Consider the following 15,249-nt stretch of genomic DNA (forward strand, 5'->3'; position numbering starts at 1 on the left):
AGGCTGAGGCAGGAGAATCGCTCGAACCCAGGAGGCAGAGGTTGCAGTGAGCCGAGATTGCACCATTGCACTCCAGCCTGGGTGACAGAGCGAGACTCAATCTCAAAAAAAAAAAAGAAGTGTGGGAGTACCCTCCTCTTCCATGCTTCTTCAGGCATGTGCTATTTAGACTGAAAGAGGACACTCTGCAGCCAGCCGATCTGGTTCTCACTCCATTATATCCTAGCCTGTGACGGAGCCATATGAGAGTGACTCAACCCCTCCATGCCTCAGTTTCCCCATCTGTAAGGGGTCTTGTCGCCTCAAAGGGTTATTGGAAGGTTAAATAAGTTAGCACACGGAAGCCCTCAGCACAATGCCCATAGGAACAAACCTTGTGTTTGCTCTTCTTGTTGCTGAGGTTGTTCCCAGGGGCTCCCTGATCTCAGGGCAGGTTGACATGGGGGGATCTGGGCAGGGGGAGCAGCCCAGGAGGGAATGCCTGAGGCACCCAGGCCTAGAGGTCACCCCAAGGAGCCCTGTAATCAGCTGTGGTCGGGCGGTTCTGCTCCACCCCCCCGCCCTCCCCGGGTATATCAGGACTGGTCCGGGCCCAGGCTCTGTCGGGTGGGAGCACAGGCACCAGGCACCATGGGGAAGGCCGTGAGTGGGGCCCAGGGGTCCGGGGTGTGGTGGGGACAGGGGTTGCAGTGGAATCTGAGGCCTCCCTCCCTCCATCCCATCCATCCCCAGGAGAACTACGAGCTCTACTCGGTGGAGCTGGGTCCTGGCCCTGGCGGGGACATGGCTGCCAAGATGAGCAAGAAGAAGAAGGCGGGCGGCGGGGGTGGCAAGAGGAAGGAGAAGCTGGAGAACATGAAGAAGGAGATGGAGATTGTGAGCTCTGGCTGGGGAGGGGCGGGAGCTGGAGGGTGGGCTGGTAACCAGGCAAGTGGGTGGGGAGGGGGCCAGGAGAGCCCAGAACAAGCATCCTGCCCCACCCCACCACACAGAATGACCACCAGCTGTCAGTGGCGGAGCTGGAACAGAAATACCAGACCAGTGCCACCAAGGAAGATATGGAGAGAGGGAGAGAGGGAAGGAGGGAGGGAGGGAAGGAGAGAGGGAAGGAGATGGAGAGGGGAGAAAGAGGGAGAGAGGGAGAGAAGGAAAGAGACAGGGAGGGAGATGGAGAGAGGGAGAGAGAGGGAGAGAAGGGAGAAAGCATTAGAGAGAAAGGGTTAGACACAGAGATGGAGAGAGGAGTAGATGAAAAGAGATAGCAACACAGAAAAGGCAGAGACAAATACGGAGAGAGCAGCAGGAGAGAGACACACAGAAAGGTGAGTGAGGAGAGACAGACAAAGGGAGAGATGAAGGAGGGAGGGAGAGACGGGGTGGGGGCAGGAACCAAGAGACAAAGAGATGAGAAGGAGCAGGACAGACCGAGCTGGGGAAGTGAAACCGAGGCAGGGGGCTTCCTTCAGGGTGTGCATGTGGAGGAAAGTCCCCGGCACTGCCTCGCCCTATCCCTCTGTCCCAGGGCCTGTCTGCGAGCCTGGCTGCCGAGCTGCTGCTGCGGGACGGGCCCAACGCGCTGCGGCCACCACGGGGCACCCCAGAGTATGTCAAGTTTGCGAGGCAGCTGGCTGGGGGCCTGCAGTGCCTCATGTGGGTGGCTGCCGCCATCTGCCTCATCGCCTTTGCCATCCAGGCCAGTGAGGGGGACCTCACCACCGACGACAATGTGAGACATGTTGCGGGGGCAGGCTCGGGACATGGGGACCTGGGAATGCAGTACACTGAGAATGGGACTTGGGACAAGAGGGGCAGAGGAGGATGGGGATAGAGGAACACGAAAGGCAGTCTCAAGACAGGGGTCACGGCAGGTGGAGGACATTGGGATATGGATGGGGCAGACCTAAGGACACAGGGACACTGGGGTGAATCTCGGGTATGGGGACATAGGTGGAGGCATAAAGAGTATGGTAATGCAATACGTAAGAGATGGGACTTGGAGGCCGGGCGCATGGTTCACGCCTGTAATCCCAGCACTTTGGGAGGCTGAGGCAGGCAGATCACCTGAGGTCAGGAGTTTGAGACCTGCCTGGCCAACATGGCAAAACCCCGTCTCTACTAAAATTACAAAAATTAGTCGGGCATGGTGGAGGGCACCTGTAATCCCAGTTACTCGGGAGGCTGAGGCAGGAGAATCATTTTTTTTTTTTTTGAGACGGAGTCTTGCTCTGTCACCCAGGCTGGAGTGCAGTGACCCGATCTCAGCTGACTGCAAGCTCCGCCTCCTGGGTTCCCACCATTCTCCTGCTTCAGCCTCCCGAGTAGCTGGGACTACAGGCGCCCACCACCTCACTCGGCTACTTTTTTGTATTTTTTAGTAGAGACGGGGTTTCACCGTGTTAGCCAGGATGGTCTCGATCTCCTGACCTCGTGATCCGCCCGTCTCGGCCTCCCAAAGTGCTGGGATTACAGGCTAGAGCCACCACTCCCGGCCTTGGAGAATCATTTGAACCCGGGAGGTGGAGGCTGCAGTGAGCCGAGACCGTGCCACTGCCACTCCAGCCTGGGTGACAGAGTGAGACTACATCTTAAAAAAAAAAACAACAGAGATGGGACTTGGAAGCAGAGGACATGCAGTGCAGACACAGGACAGACTGGGGCATGCAGAACAGGAGACCCTGGGACTCAGACATGGGACACCACGGCAGGGATACAAGCCTCAGGACACAGCACATGGAGAAACACAAAACATGAGACATAGAAGCACAGAGACAGAGAGAAAATGGAGGTGCAAGGCAAGGGACATTGGACATATGGCAGAGATCAGGGCAAGGGACATGGGGACTCAGGGACATGTGACATCGGACAGAGGCTCGAAAAGTCATGGCTGTGGGACACAGGATGGGCACTTGGAGATACGCAGACATGGGAGACACGGGACACAGTGACTGGGGAGCTGGAACACGGGGGCCATGGCCACGGAGGACACAAACCATGACATACAAGGTCTGCAGCACATGCAGGGATGGGGATGTGAGGATGCAGGGACAAGGGGGCCCAGGGGACACAAAGGTGGCAGCAGATTATGGAAAACCCAGGATGTGAAACTGGAGACACGGGGAATACAGGCCATGGGGACAGGAGGAGACATGGGACAGTGGACATGGGGAATGCAAGGCTTGGGGACACAGGAGAAGGGAATGTGTCAGACCAAGGCACACAGTGATATGGGGCACAAGTCACAGATATGGGGACACGGAAGATTGAGGATTCAGGGCCAGAGGATATGAAATATACACAGGAACACAAGACACTGAGAAGACAGGGCAGGCCGAGTGTGGGGTATGAGGGACGTGGGAAGGGGGCTAAAGGCTACAGGGAATGGTGCATGAGCTTCCTAGTAGGCGGGGAAAAGCATGGGGAAAACCAAGAACACCAGAGCCCCAGGGAGCAGGCGGGTGGCCTCAGGTAGGCAGCTTCCAGCCCCTCTGAATAACCCCAGCCCTGTCCCTGTCCCCAGCTGTACCTGGCAATCGCTCTCATTGCTGTGGTTGTCGTCACCGGCTGCTTTGGCTACTACCAGGAATTCAAGAGCACCAATATCATCGCCAGCTTTAAGAACCTTGTGCCACAGGTGGGTTCCCCAGCACCCAGCCACTCCAGATCCCAGAGACTCCAGACTGCTCGGGTAGCCTCCTCCCATCAGGCTCAACCTGCCCCTCATCCGTGGCTTCCATCTTTCCCCATGGGTCCCAGTTCTCTCCATCCTCTACCTCCCCATGTGCAGCAGCTCCCACCCCCTCAAAGTCCACCTCAACTTTGGCATCCCTGCCCCACAGCAAGCCACTGTCATCCGCGATGGAGACAAGTTCCAGATCAACGCTGACCAGCTGGTGGTGGGCGACCTGGTGGAGATGAAAGGCGGGGACAGAGTGCCCGCCGACATCCGCATCCTGGCGGCCCAGGGCTGCAAGGTGGACAACTCCTCACTGACGGGGGAGTCCGAGCCGCAGACCCGCTCACCCGAGTGCACGCACGAGAGCCCCTTGGAGACCCGCAACATCGCCTTCTTCTCCACCATGTGCCTTGAGGGTCTGTCTATTGGGCGTGCCTGCCCAGTAACTGCTGCCTCCACCGGTCCCTCTCCTGCTACCTTCTAGGACAGGGGGCTTCTGCCTCCCTGTCTTTCCCCCGCATGACTGCCACCTCCCCGGGGCACACTGCTTCTCTGTCTCCCACTGTCGCTCCCTTCTCCCCAGGTCACATCCTCCACTGGTGGTGACTGACTGTCCGTCAGCTCACACGGCAGTGCACACCCCACTGCTGCCCCCTATGCCTGAGTCACTCCTTGGCCCCGCTGCAGGCACCGCGCAGGGCCTGGTGGTGAACACAGGCGACCGCACCATCATTGGGCGTATCGCGTCGCTGGCGTCGGGGGTGGAAAACGAGAAGACGCCCATCGCTATCGAGATCGAGCATTTTGTGGACATCATCGCGGGCCTGGCCATTCTCTTCGGTGCTACGTTTTTTATCGTGGCCATGTGCATTGGCTACACCTTCCTGCGGGCCATGGTCTTCTTCATGGCCATCGTGGTGGCCTATGTGCCTGAGGGGCTGCTGGCCACTGTCACAGTGAGTGCGGGCAGGTGGGAATGCAGGGAGCTGAGGGGCCTACCCAACCATCTGTTCTTTCCTCCACACTTCCCCCATCACCTCCCTGCCTGTCCATCTGTTCACTCAGCTCCCATCCACTCTCCCACCTTCCCATCATCCACTCATTCAGCAAGTGCATCCTGATGCAAGCCTGCCACACATGGAGGGTACAGAGACGATGAGGCCAGGTCCTTAACTGGAAGAGGCTGAGGTCCTGTGCAGGCAGCCAGCATGTCACAGGACCTTCCACAGTCAGCACCCAGCCCCAGACCAGCCCCCGGGAAGGGGCGGGGAAGGTTCCTCTTCTCATTTTGATTGTGTGAAGAGAATTTTCAGAACCTCAGCTGGGACAGCTCAGAGAGGGGCCTGGCTACTGTATCTGGGCAGACTGGGAAAGGAGTCCCAAACAAAGCACAGGCTCAACAAAAGCTGGGGCCAAGAAACAAACACCTGGTTTTTGCAGAAGCACGTTGCACACGCAATCCCGCGGCTGGGGTAAAGCCTTCCAGGTTCTGTGAGGTGGGGAAGAGGACTGGAAGCAAGGGTGGATCCCCAGCCTGCGGTGCTCACCCCTTCCCCAGGTCTGCCTGTCCCTGACAGCCAAGCGCCTGGCCAGTAAGAACTGCGTGGTCAAGAACCTGGAGGCGGTGGAGACATTGGGCTCCACCTCAGTGATCTGCTCAGACAAGACAGGGACTCTCACTCAGAACCGCATGACTGTGTCCCATCTGTGGTTTGACAACCACATCCACACAGCTGACACCACAGAAGACCAGTCAGGTGTGGGGCAGGGAGGGCACAGGCGCCAGGGCAGGATCTGGTGGATGGTGGAGACCTGAAGGGGGCTAGGGAGGTAGTGAGGGCTTTGTACGAAGGCAGGGCGGCTCGGCTCCAGGTCTCAAAGGAGACTCGCTACTGGGTCTAGAGGGAAGGGTCATCCTGGGGTTGGGTCCCTCAGGGTTGGGTGGAACCCAATCCCACCCAGGTCTAGGGAGGGGGCCCGCGACATGAGCCTAGGAGGAGGGGGCTCTGTTCTGGTCCGGGAGAGCCGCCATGCGGGACCCAGCCTGGACGCCTGGTCTGCAGGGCAGACGTTTGACCAGTCCTCGGAGACGTGGCGGGCGCTGTGCCGGGTGCTCACCCTGTGCAACCGCGCTGCCTTCAAGTCCGGCCAGGATGCAGTGCCCGTGCCCAAGGTGAGAGCCAGGGGGCCTCCAGGGAATCCCGGGAGGCAAGTGTAGCCGGCTTCGCCCCTGACACCGGTCCCCGCTTCCAGCGCATCGTGATCGGAGACGCGTCGGAGACGGCGCTGCTCAAGTTCTCGGAGCTGACGCTGGGCAACGCCATGGGCTACCGCGACCGCTTCCCAAAAGTCTGCGAGATCCCCTTCAACTCCACCAACAAGTTCCAGGTGCGCAGCCGGCCCCGCCCACGGCCTGGTCCCGCATCTCGGGCCCCGCCCCAGGCCACACCCACATCAGGCGGGCCACACGGGGCTTCGCTCCCAGTTTCCTCTCTCCGCAGCCAAACCCCACCCCATCTCCCGCTCTGCCTATGGCCCCGCCCACCAGAGGCAAGGTCCCGCTCACCACCCAGCCCCGCCCACAGCTTCTCCTCGGCGGGACTCTCCATGAGGAGCACCTCGCTCTCTAAATCCCGCCCCCAGCCCGCAACTCCGCACCCTAATTCTGTTCATTCCCTGTGCCCAGGACCCCAAATATGCGCCTAGCCCCGCCTTAAAGCTCACCTTCTACCAAGGACCTCTCTACACAAGGCCCCCATCTTCCACCTTCACCCTTGCCCGCAGCTCTCAGGCCCCGCACCAAGCTCTCGGCCCCGCCCCTCTCCTCAGCCCCGCCCCGTTCCTCCGCCCATATCCCCGCCCCTCCCCGCCCACAGCTGTCCATCCATACTCTGGAGGACCCGCGGGACCCGCGACACTTGCTGGTGATGAAGGGCGCCCCCGAGCGCGTGCTGGAGCGCTGCAGCTCCATCCTTATCAAGGGCCAGGAACTGCCGCTGGACGAGCAGTGGCGCGAAGCCTTCCAGACCGCCTACCTCAGCCTGGGAGGCCTGGGCGAACGCGTGCTCGGTGAGATCCCTGGGCAGGGGAGGAGACTCTAGGTGGGAGGAGGAGCTAGCACAGACCCTGCCCACCCCGCCAGGCCCAGTCCTGACCGTCCGCATCCCTGGCTGCTGGCTGATCTGTCCCAGTCCACAGCCTCACCCTTGACTTTCCTTGTACCAGTCCTGACCCCTGTCTGTCCTCACTTTCTACCTTGACCCCAGTCCTCACCTGGACTTTTCATCCTTATCCTGACCTCTGACCTCTCCCAATTTTTGTCCTGACGCCTTAAACTTCCCTGCCTCTACCCTAGAAAACAGATCTGTGGTCCAATTCTGGGCCTTTTACTTGCTGTGTGACCTCTGGCAAGAAATGTCCCCTCTCTGAGCCTCAGTTTCCTCATCTGTAAGATGAGAATGGGCCTCAAGGGTGGTTGTGAGGGTAGATTCAGATAATGTGAGTGAAGGGGTTAGCACAGGGTCAGGCATCCATAGATGTTTGGTGCAAGGGACCTGGTTATTTTACTCATTTCCTGGCCCTGCTAAGGAAGGGTCTGCCCAGGGCTCCTCCCTGACTTCCCTGTTTCTGGCCAGGCTTTTGCCAGCTCTACCTGAATGAGAAGGACTACCCGCCCGGCTATGCCTTCGATGTGGAGGACATGAACTTTCCATCTAGCGGCCTCTGCTTTGCGGGACTTGTATCCATGATTGACCCACCCCGGGCCACCGTCCCTGATGCTGTGCTCAAGTGTCGCACGGCAGGCATCCGGGTATGCCACTGTGGGGAGGAACAAGTGGGGTGAGGACAGAAGATGGCAGCAGGATTTGGGTTGAAGAACCCCATGACAAACCCACCTGAAACTGGCTTGAGCAAAAATGCATTGGTTTATGATACTGAAAAATTCTGGGGAATTAAGCTTCAGGTATAGCTGGATCCAGGAGCTCAGGGTCATTAGGAATTTTCCTTTCTCCATGTCTCAGCTCTGCTCTTCGCTCTGCTGGCTTTATTTGCAAGCACTCCCTCCACTTGGGGACACACACACCCCTGCTCAAGCAGCTCGAACTTAACTCCCACCTGTTTAGCCACCCCATAAAAAGAGAGTGCCTCTTTTTCAGTAGCACCAGATTGGGTCACTCGTTCATCCCTGAGCCAGTCACTGTGGCTGGGGGATGGAAGACCTTGATTGGCCAGATCTGGGCTTTCTTGCCCAGTCTTAGCCAGGGACTTCACTGCAACCGATGGTCTAGGGGAGAGGAGTGGTTCCCCAAACACAAAACAAGGGTGGGAAACCCAAGGCCAGGCAGGCAGTGCCCAAGCCCTTCCTATGTCTCTAAGGCCCTGTTAGATCAGGGCCTTGTTACCTTTCTAAGCTCGTTCCTTAGCCCTCTTTGCTTGTTCACTCCTCTGCAGTTATGCTGTCCTCCCTGCTGTTCCTCCGACAGTTTGGGCCTGTCCTCACCTCAGGGCCTTTGCACCTGCTGTTCCCTCTCCCGGGAGCACTCTTCCCCCAGCTTTCCATGTGGCCAACTCTCTCGCCTCTTACAGGTCTCTGCTCAGATGTCACCTTCTCAATAAGCCCTTCCCTGGGTACACTTAAAATCGAGTCACCATTTTCTCCACCAAGCTTAATATGTTTTTCCCACCTTGTAACATACTATATAATTCATTTCTTTATTTTCTGTCACCCGCACTAGAATGTCAGCTCCTCAAGGACGGGGATTTTTGTCTCTTTTGTCTCTGCTATATCCCAGACATGTAGCAGGTGGTCACGCTTGGTCAAGTAAATGAACACGTGTATCAGCAGATGTCTCCCAGGGAGGACGGGGGATTGGGCTGATCTGAAGGGGTCAGGGATCCACTGGTTCCACCTACAGGTGATCATGGTGACGGGTGACCACCCTATCACCGCCAAGGCCATTGCAGCCAGTGTGGGCATCATCTCGGAAGGCAGTGAGACGGTGGAGGACATCGCTGCCCGCCTCCGTGTGCCTGTGGACCAGGTTAATCGCAAGTAAGCCCCCCCCAGACCTCTCGGGGTTCTCCCCACATCTGGCACAGACTAAGGTCCCAGTGAGGTCTTCCCATCTCCTCCCCAGGGACGCCCGTGCCTGTGTGATCAATGGCATGCAGCTGAAGGACATGGACCCATCGGAGCTGGTCGAAGCCCTGCGCACCCACCCTGAGATGGTGTTTGCGCGCACCAGCCCCCAGCAGAAGCTGGTGATCGTGGAGAGCTGCCAGCGGCTGGTGAGCCCTGCTGATGAGGGCGGACAGGCGGGCAGAGGGGCGGGGCTGGTCCTGGGCCGGCCTCTCACTGACCACCCGCCCACCCGCCTGCACCTGCTGCCTGCAGGGTGCGATTGTGGCCGTCACAGGGGATGGTGTGAATGACTCCCCAGCTCTGAAGAAGGCAGACATCGGAGTAGCCATGGGCATCGCTGGCTCGGATGCTGCCAAAAATGCAGCTGACATGATCCTGCTGGATGACAACTTCGCCTCCATTGTGACAGGCGTGGAGCAGGGTCCGGGCCAGGCCAGGGAGGGGGTAGGCGGTGTGGGCACAGGAGGGAGAGGGCTGTGAGGAGGCTGAGGTGCCTGCCCGACCCCACAGGTCGACTGATCTTTGACAACCTGAAGAAGTCTATTGCCTACACGTTGACCAAGAACATCCCGGAGCTGACGCCCTACCTCATCTACATCACCGTCAGCGTGCCCCTGCCCCTCGGGTGCATCACCATCCTCTTCATCGAACTCTGCACTGACATTGTGAGTCCATAGCCCAGGGTACCCATCCACAGGGTGCCCAGAGACACTTGCCCACAGATGGACAGGAGGGACAGAGACCACCACAGACACTCTTGGGCACAGAGTGACAGACAAGACCTGTGTGTGCAATGACAGCCAGTGCAGGACACATGGGTGGCAGGCAGGTGGACAGACCTAAATGGACAGACCTACAGCCATGCACACACAGGCGGACACTCAGGTAGGCCCGGGCCGACATGCACACACGGGGACTCAGATACAGATACGCAGACAGAGATGGAAACAGAACAGGTATCTAGCCTAACCTGAATCACAGACACGTGCCCCTAAACAGACATGGACAAATAAATGCCCTCAGATAGACCCCATGGCAGACAGATGGAAAAGAGCCACAGATACGGTCATGAATGCAGACAGAGGTATGGCTGGGTTGACAGGTATTTATTCGGTAACATTTACATAGTGCTTTTTCTGGGCCAGACACACAATCATTTCCTTAATATTGTACTCCTAACCACGCTATGAGATGAGTTTTGTTACTATCACCCCTACTTTACTGATGAGCTCATCAAGGCATAGACAGGTAGAGTGGCTTGTCCTAGGTCACTGGGCAAATAAGTGGCCTGGCTGTGCCTTGAGTCCGGGCAGTCACAGGTCCCACAGCCTGTGGTCGTTGTCAGTATGCTCTGCTGCCACTCTAGGCACAAGCAGATAAGGGGGCACAGTGACACCAAGAGACTGAAGATACACAGAGATAGGGAGTAACGCAGAAACGCACAAAAGCAGAGACAGTCACAAGAGAATTACACCGGAGACAGGGACGGAGAAACAGAGTGAGGAACAGAAAAAGACAGAGAGGGAGACAGAGGGAGAAGATAAAAGCAGATGTTCTTATGAAGATGGACACCAGGGGCCCAGGCTGTCCAGGCTGGTGTGGCTGTGCCGTCCCTGCAGGTCCTGCCTGCTAACCTCAGTCCTGTTCCTGCCCACAAGTGGGGGAAGGGGGACCCGCAGTGGAGGGGACAGGGGCCCAGCCAAACCCTCAGTCCCAGTTCCTTCCACTCCTGGCCAGTTCCCATCTGTGTCCCTGGCGTATGAAAAAGCCGAGAGCGACATCATGCACCTGCGTCCACGCAACCCAAAGCGCGACAGATTGGTCAACGAGCCTCTGGCTGCCTACTCCTACTTCCAGATTGGTGGGTGCCCATGGGCCAGGGAGCCTGGAGGTGGGGGGCTCTGCGCTGGGCTGCTCGCCTGCCCAGGCTCTGCCTTGGGCTCTGGCTGGTTCTGGATCTCGGTGTCTGCATTTGGTCCTGGGTCTCCATTGTCCTCCATGTCTCTGTCTGTGACGATCTCTCTGGTTCCACTGTGTCCCTGCTCTGTCTCTGAGTCATTGCCTATTTCTGTCTTTTTGGGTCCTGGATGTATCTTTTTCTCTCTGTCCCTGCTTCTGTCTCTCTCTGCCTCTGTGTCTCTTTCTGTTTCTGCGTTCCTGTCTCTGTGTCCTTGACCTTCTTTGTGTATCTGTGTCCCTGTCTCTTCATATCCTTGTCTCTCTTCCCGTGTCCGTCTCTGTATGTCCTTGACCTTTGTGTATCTGTGTCCCTGTCTCTCCATGTCCCTCTCCTCCCATGTCCCTGTCTCTGTGTCCATCTCTGTCTCCCTGTGTCCCCTTGCCTCTCTCCAGGTGCCATTCAGTCCTTTGCTGGCTTCACTGACTACTTCACGGCCATGGCCCAGGAGGGCTGGTTCCCACTGCTGTGCGTGGGGCTGCGGGCGCAGTGGGAGGACCACCACCTACAAGATCTGCAGGACAGCTACGGCCAGGAGTGGGTGAGCCTCGCCCCACCCCTCCCATCCCTGGGCTCCCTCCTTCCCAGGGCCACTTGCCTTATGTGCAGCCCACTTGTTCCTCCACATGTGACTGAGTTCAGCCACAGTATCCCGGACACCCAGACTCCCTGCCAGTTCTGGAGGCCAGGACCTTTCCCACCATCTCCAGCTGCAAACTCCTGCTTCTGATGATGGCAACTGCAGATGGGTGTCTCTGCCTTGACACTAATGCATCATCTCAGATGTGGGACCAGGCCTCTAGTCTGCTATTTTCCCTACAGCATCACTCCACAGGGTATTTGCACATGTGGCCCATTTTAATGAAGGTGTGGAGCACAGTGAGGCTAGATTTGGCCAGCAGATGTGTTTAGTTCAGCTGTAGAGTTCCATACAGATGAGGATATTTCCCTTAAACATTTTCTGTCATGGTTAAGATAGACATTGAAGCCAGACCGCTTGAACTCATGGTCTGGTACTGCTCCTCACAAGCTGTGTAACCCTGGGCAGGTTGCTTTGCCTCGCTGTGCCTGTTTTTTCACCTGCAAAGTGGAGAGAATACCAAAGTCTACTGCAGTGGTTTTCAGTTTGTTCCCAGACCAGCAGCATCAGCATCACCTGGGAACTTGTTTGAAACGCAAATTCTCAGGCTCTATCCCAGCCCTCTGGGAGCCCTTGCGGGGATTCTCATGCATGTTCAAGTTCCAGCACCACTGATCTACCTCCTAGGGTTACCCAGAGGATTAAATGAGCTAATGCACGTGCAACACTGGAGCAGTCGGGGATCCCCACAGTTAGCTGGTATTAGAAGGAGCTGTGTTGCCAGGCATGGTGGCGCATGCTTGTAATTCCAGCTACTTGGGAGGCTAAGGCAGGAGAATCTCCTGAACCTGGGATTTGGAGGTTGCAGTGAGCTAAGATCGCACCAGTGCACTCCAGCCTGGGTGATACAGCGAAGACTCCATCTCAGAAAAAAAAAAAAAAAAAAAAAAAAAGAAGTAGCTGTGTTGAAGAAATGGGCTGCATAGTGGCTGCCCCCTTTAAATGGGGCACGTGCCCTCTGTTCCCCAAAGGCCTGCGGTGCCTGCCTCACCTATGTTTGCCATCCGCCTGGCCCCTGGAGTCACTGGACTTTGCAAATCCCATCTGAGGATTTCAATTCCCCTTTCCCAGGCCCTTTCTTTTGGGTGCCTTCCCACTTCCACTATGAAAGCAGTCGGCCCAGCCTACTGTTTTCCCCGGCACTGTCATCTAAGCTCTGCTAGGCTGAGGTTTCTGGGCCCCAGTCTGGGGTCCTGCACACCTGACAGACTCTGCCTCTCGCCTTCCCCCCACCTCCCACCCTCTGATGCAAGGCAGAGACAGCATTTAGGGGTTCACGGCCCTGGGACCCTATGCCCGGTGGGCTGCAGAGGCTCTCCGCCGAGACTCAGGCTGGACTCAGGCTGTTTCTGTTTGCCCCTGGCCTGCAGACATTCGGGCAGCGCCTGTACCAGCAGTACACCTGCTATACCGTGTTCTTCATCAGCATCGAGGTGTGCCAGATCGCCGATGTCCTCATCCGCAAGACGCGCCGCCTCTCTGCCTTCCAGCAAGGCTTCTTCAGGTGTCCCTGGCGGGCCCCATTCCTGCCCTCCAACCCCTGGTCCCAACTCCCATCAGATCCTGACTGTGGTTCAGAACAGCCGGCAAATGCTAGCGGGTGCCGGTGCCAGACGCTGACATGCCAAAAAACTTTTCTAACTGACCAACAGCTCCTCCCAATGGCCCCCTCATTTCACTAAAGGGGTGGTGCTGAGAGGCCCGGGCCACTCCAGTGTTCAGTGTGTAGAACACCTCCCTGCTGCTGCTGACATCTGACCTACTTTGACCCACAGTATCCTGATTGGCATCACGTCCCCAATTCCTAATGGCCTGTCCTATCCTGCCCATCCCCAGGAATAAGATCCTGGTGATCGCCATCGTGTTCCAGGTCTGCATCGGCTGCTTCCTGTGCTACTGCCCCGGCATGCCCAACATCTTCAACTTCATGCCCATTCGGTGAGAGGCTGTGAGGGGCCAGGAGAGGGAGGGGGCTGTGGGGCACAGGCCTGGGATGGCCTTCACCTTGCCATGTGCCTTCAGGTTCCAGTGGTGGCTGGTCCCCCTGCCCTACGGCATCCTCATCTTCGTCTATGATGAGATCCGGAAGCTTGGAGTTCGCTGTTGCCCAGGGAGTGAGTGTGGAGACTGAGGGCCTGGGGGCAGGGGACTGAAACGTTTTCGAGCAGCTGCACCCACCTCTGATCCTCAAGACTTGGCCTCCAAGCCCTTGACCCTCCATAGCAACCAGCACCAATCTCCGACCTCTCAGCCCCTGGCCCTGCCTAAGTGGCACCCCCAGCACTGAGTCTCCTTTCTCCCTCTCTCTCCCAGGCTGGTGGGACCAGGAACTCTACTATTAGAGGGACGGCTGCCTTCAAGCATCCCTGCAACTGCCACAGCAGGTGGGGGCAGGGCTCGTGGGAGCCTCTGGACAGCCACCAAGTCATCTGAGCAACCAAGAGTCCCAGCCCCACCAGTATCTGCTTCTGCAGCCCATGGCACCCCACATTTGGAGGGACCTGCCCACTCCCCTCCCCCATCCCCAAGTTTGCACCTCCCGGAGCAGCAGCACCTGGGCAGTCCTCTGAGCTGGCCTTGGGAAAGCCCCCACCTGCGGTGGCGGTGGGGCTCTGACAGGGAGTACAGCTGGCCGCTCCTGCAGGGTGTTTCTGTCCTCAGGACTCCAGTCCAGGCAGGAGGGCTGCCCGGGGGCCCTTCGTTAAAGACATGCTTGTGTCCTGGGCGATGGTAATAAAACCAGCTCACGCTGACTGTGCTGTATCCGGTGCCAGGCACTGTCCTCAGCGTCTCTCATTAGTACTTGTGATCTTCCACAGTCCTACACATGGGGGCTGTTTATTCAGGGCTATACCTTCAGTGCCTAGGACACAGCCTGGCACACAGTAGGTGCTCAATAAACCTGCCTTGGGGGAAATGATTCCTATTTCTTTGCCCAGGGTCATGGCATCTAAAGGCAAGCTGGGCCGTGACCACAGGCACCCCCCATCACCTCTGGGCTTTCTCTGTTCTTAGCACCCTTCTCCCTCCTGGGGGCTCCCATACACAAGGGGGCCCAAGTCATTTCCACATCAAGCATCCCCCACCCCCCACCAGTGTCTCCTCTCTGAGTCTACCTGCTTACTCCTCTGTCCCAGAAATGGCCAGTTCCTGAACAACTCCTGGAGGTCCCCTCCTCACACCCCTCACCTGAAAGGTTAACCCCATCCCCCCACCTCCCACCTCTGCTGCTCCTTTCCCAGCCCCTCTGTTCACTTCTCTTCCTCTTTCTTATGTAGCTTTCTCTGGCTAGGTCCTGGGCTTCTCCTTCCTTGTGACCACAGCCCCCCAGACCCGCGTGGCTTCAGTTGTTTCTGCCGTGAGGTCCACATCTGTCCCCAGCTTCCCCCAGCGTCGGAGGTGACCTACACTGGCCTCTTCATCATCCTCCATACCCCCCATACCTGTACCCATGCACTGACCCAATCTGATAGTCCCACTGTCTCATCAGTGTGGTCCCTTCTCCCTTGGAAACGTGGTAAACCCTCGGGCTTACAGGCCCCAAACTCCAGTTATCCTGGAACTCTTTGCTCCTCCCTTACCTGTTACCACCCCACGGCGCCCCCTGCCGGTAAATAAATACACACAGCCCACTGATCACCAACACCTCCGCTTGGCTTCCAGTCGCTACCCTAACCCCACCAGCCCCGCTCTCGTCCAGCCCTGGCCTCCTGGCCTCAGCCTTCCCACTCCAGACAACAGCCATGCAGAGCTTCCTAAAGCCAAATCTGACCCTGTCCTTCCTCTGCCTAGAGCTCTCCATGGTTCCCAAAGCCTTCTGTGATCTGACCCCTGCC

General features: G+C 57.7%; 1 protein-coding gene across 3 annotated transcripts; it reads left to right on the forward strand.

The window, feature by feature from the left end:
• Nucleotides 1-599: 599 nt before the first annotated feature.
• ATP4A (ATPase H+/K+ transporting subunit alpha) lies at nt 600-14,176 on the forward strand. 3 transcript variants are annotated; one of them, XM_031659638.1, is made up of 22 exons: nt 600-642; nt 733-876; nt 993-1,050; nt 1,521-1,726; nt 3,518-3,631; nt 3,837-4,089; nt 4,361-4,629; nt 5,232-5,430; nt 5,737-5,846; nt 5,927-6,061; nt 6,550-6,742; nt 7,309-7,484; nt 8,590-8,726; nt 8,812-8,962; nt 9,069-9,237; nt 9,327-9,481; nt 10,554-10,677; nt 11,169-11,314; nt 12,784-12,917; nt 13,250-13,351; nt 13,436-13,527; nt 13,727-14,176. In XM_031659638.1, exons 1-22 carry the CDS (start codon nt 631-633, stop codon nt 13,753-13,755), a joined length of 3,108 nt encoding a protein of 1,035 aa, XP_031515498.1. In that variant the 5' UTR covers nt 600-630; the 3' UTR covers nt 13,756-14,176. The 3 variants fall into 3 exon arrangements, with proteins under 3 accessions (XP_031515498.1, XP_009192433.1, XP_031515497.1); XM_009194169.3 differs by lacking the exons at nt 600-642; nt 733-876; nt 993-1,050 and adding an exon at nt 1,183-1,322 and having other exon boundaries at nt 1,523-1,726; XM_031659637.1 differs by lacking the exons at nt 600-642; nt 733-876; nt 993-1,050; nt 13,436-13,527; nt 13,727-14,176 and adding an exon at nt 1,183-1,322 and having other exon boundaries at nt 1,523-1,726; nt 13,189-13,347.
• Nucleotides 14,177-15,249: the final 1,073 nt, after the last annotated feature.

The sequence above is a fragment of the Papio anubis genome, chromosome 20 (assembly GCF_008728515.1).
Source record: "Papio anubis isolate 15944 chromosome 20, Panubis1.0, whole genome shotgun sequence".
Taxonomy (NCBI): Eukaryota; Metazoa; Chordata; class Mammalia; order Primates; family Cercopithecidae; genus Papio; species Papio anubis.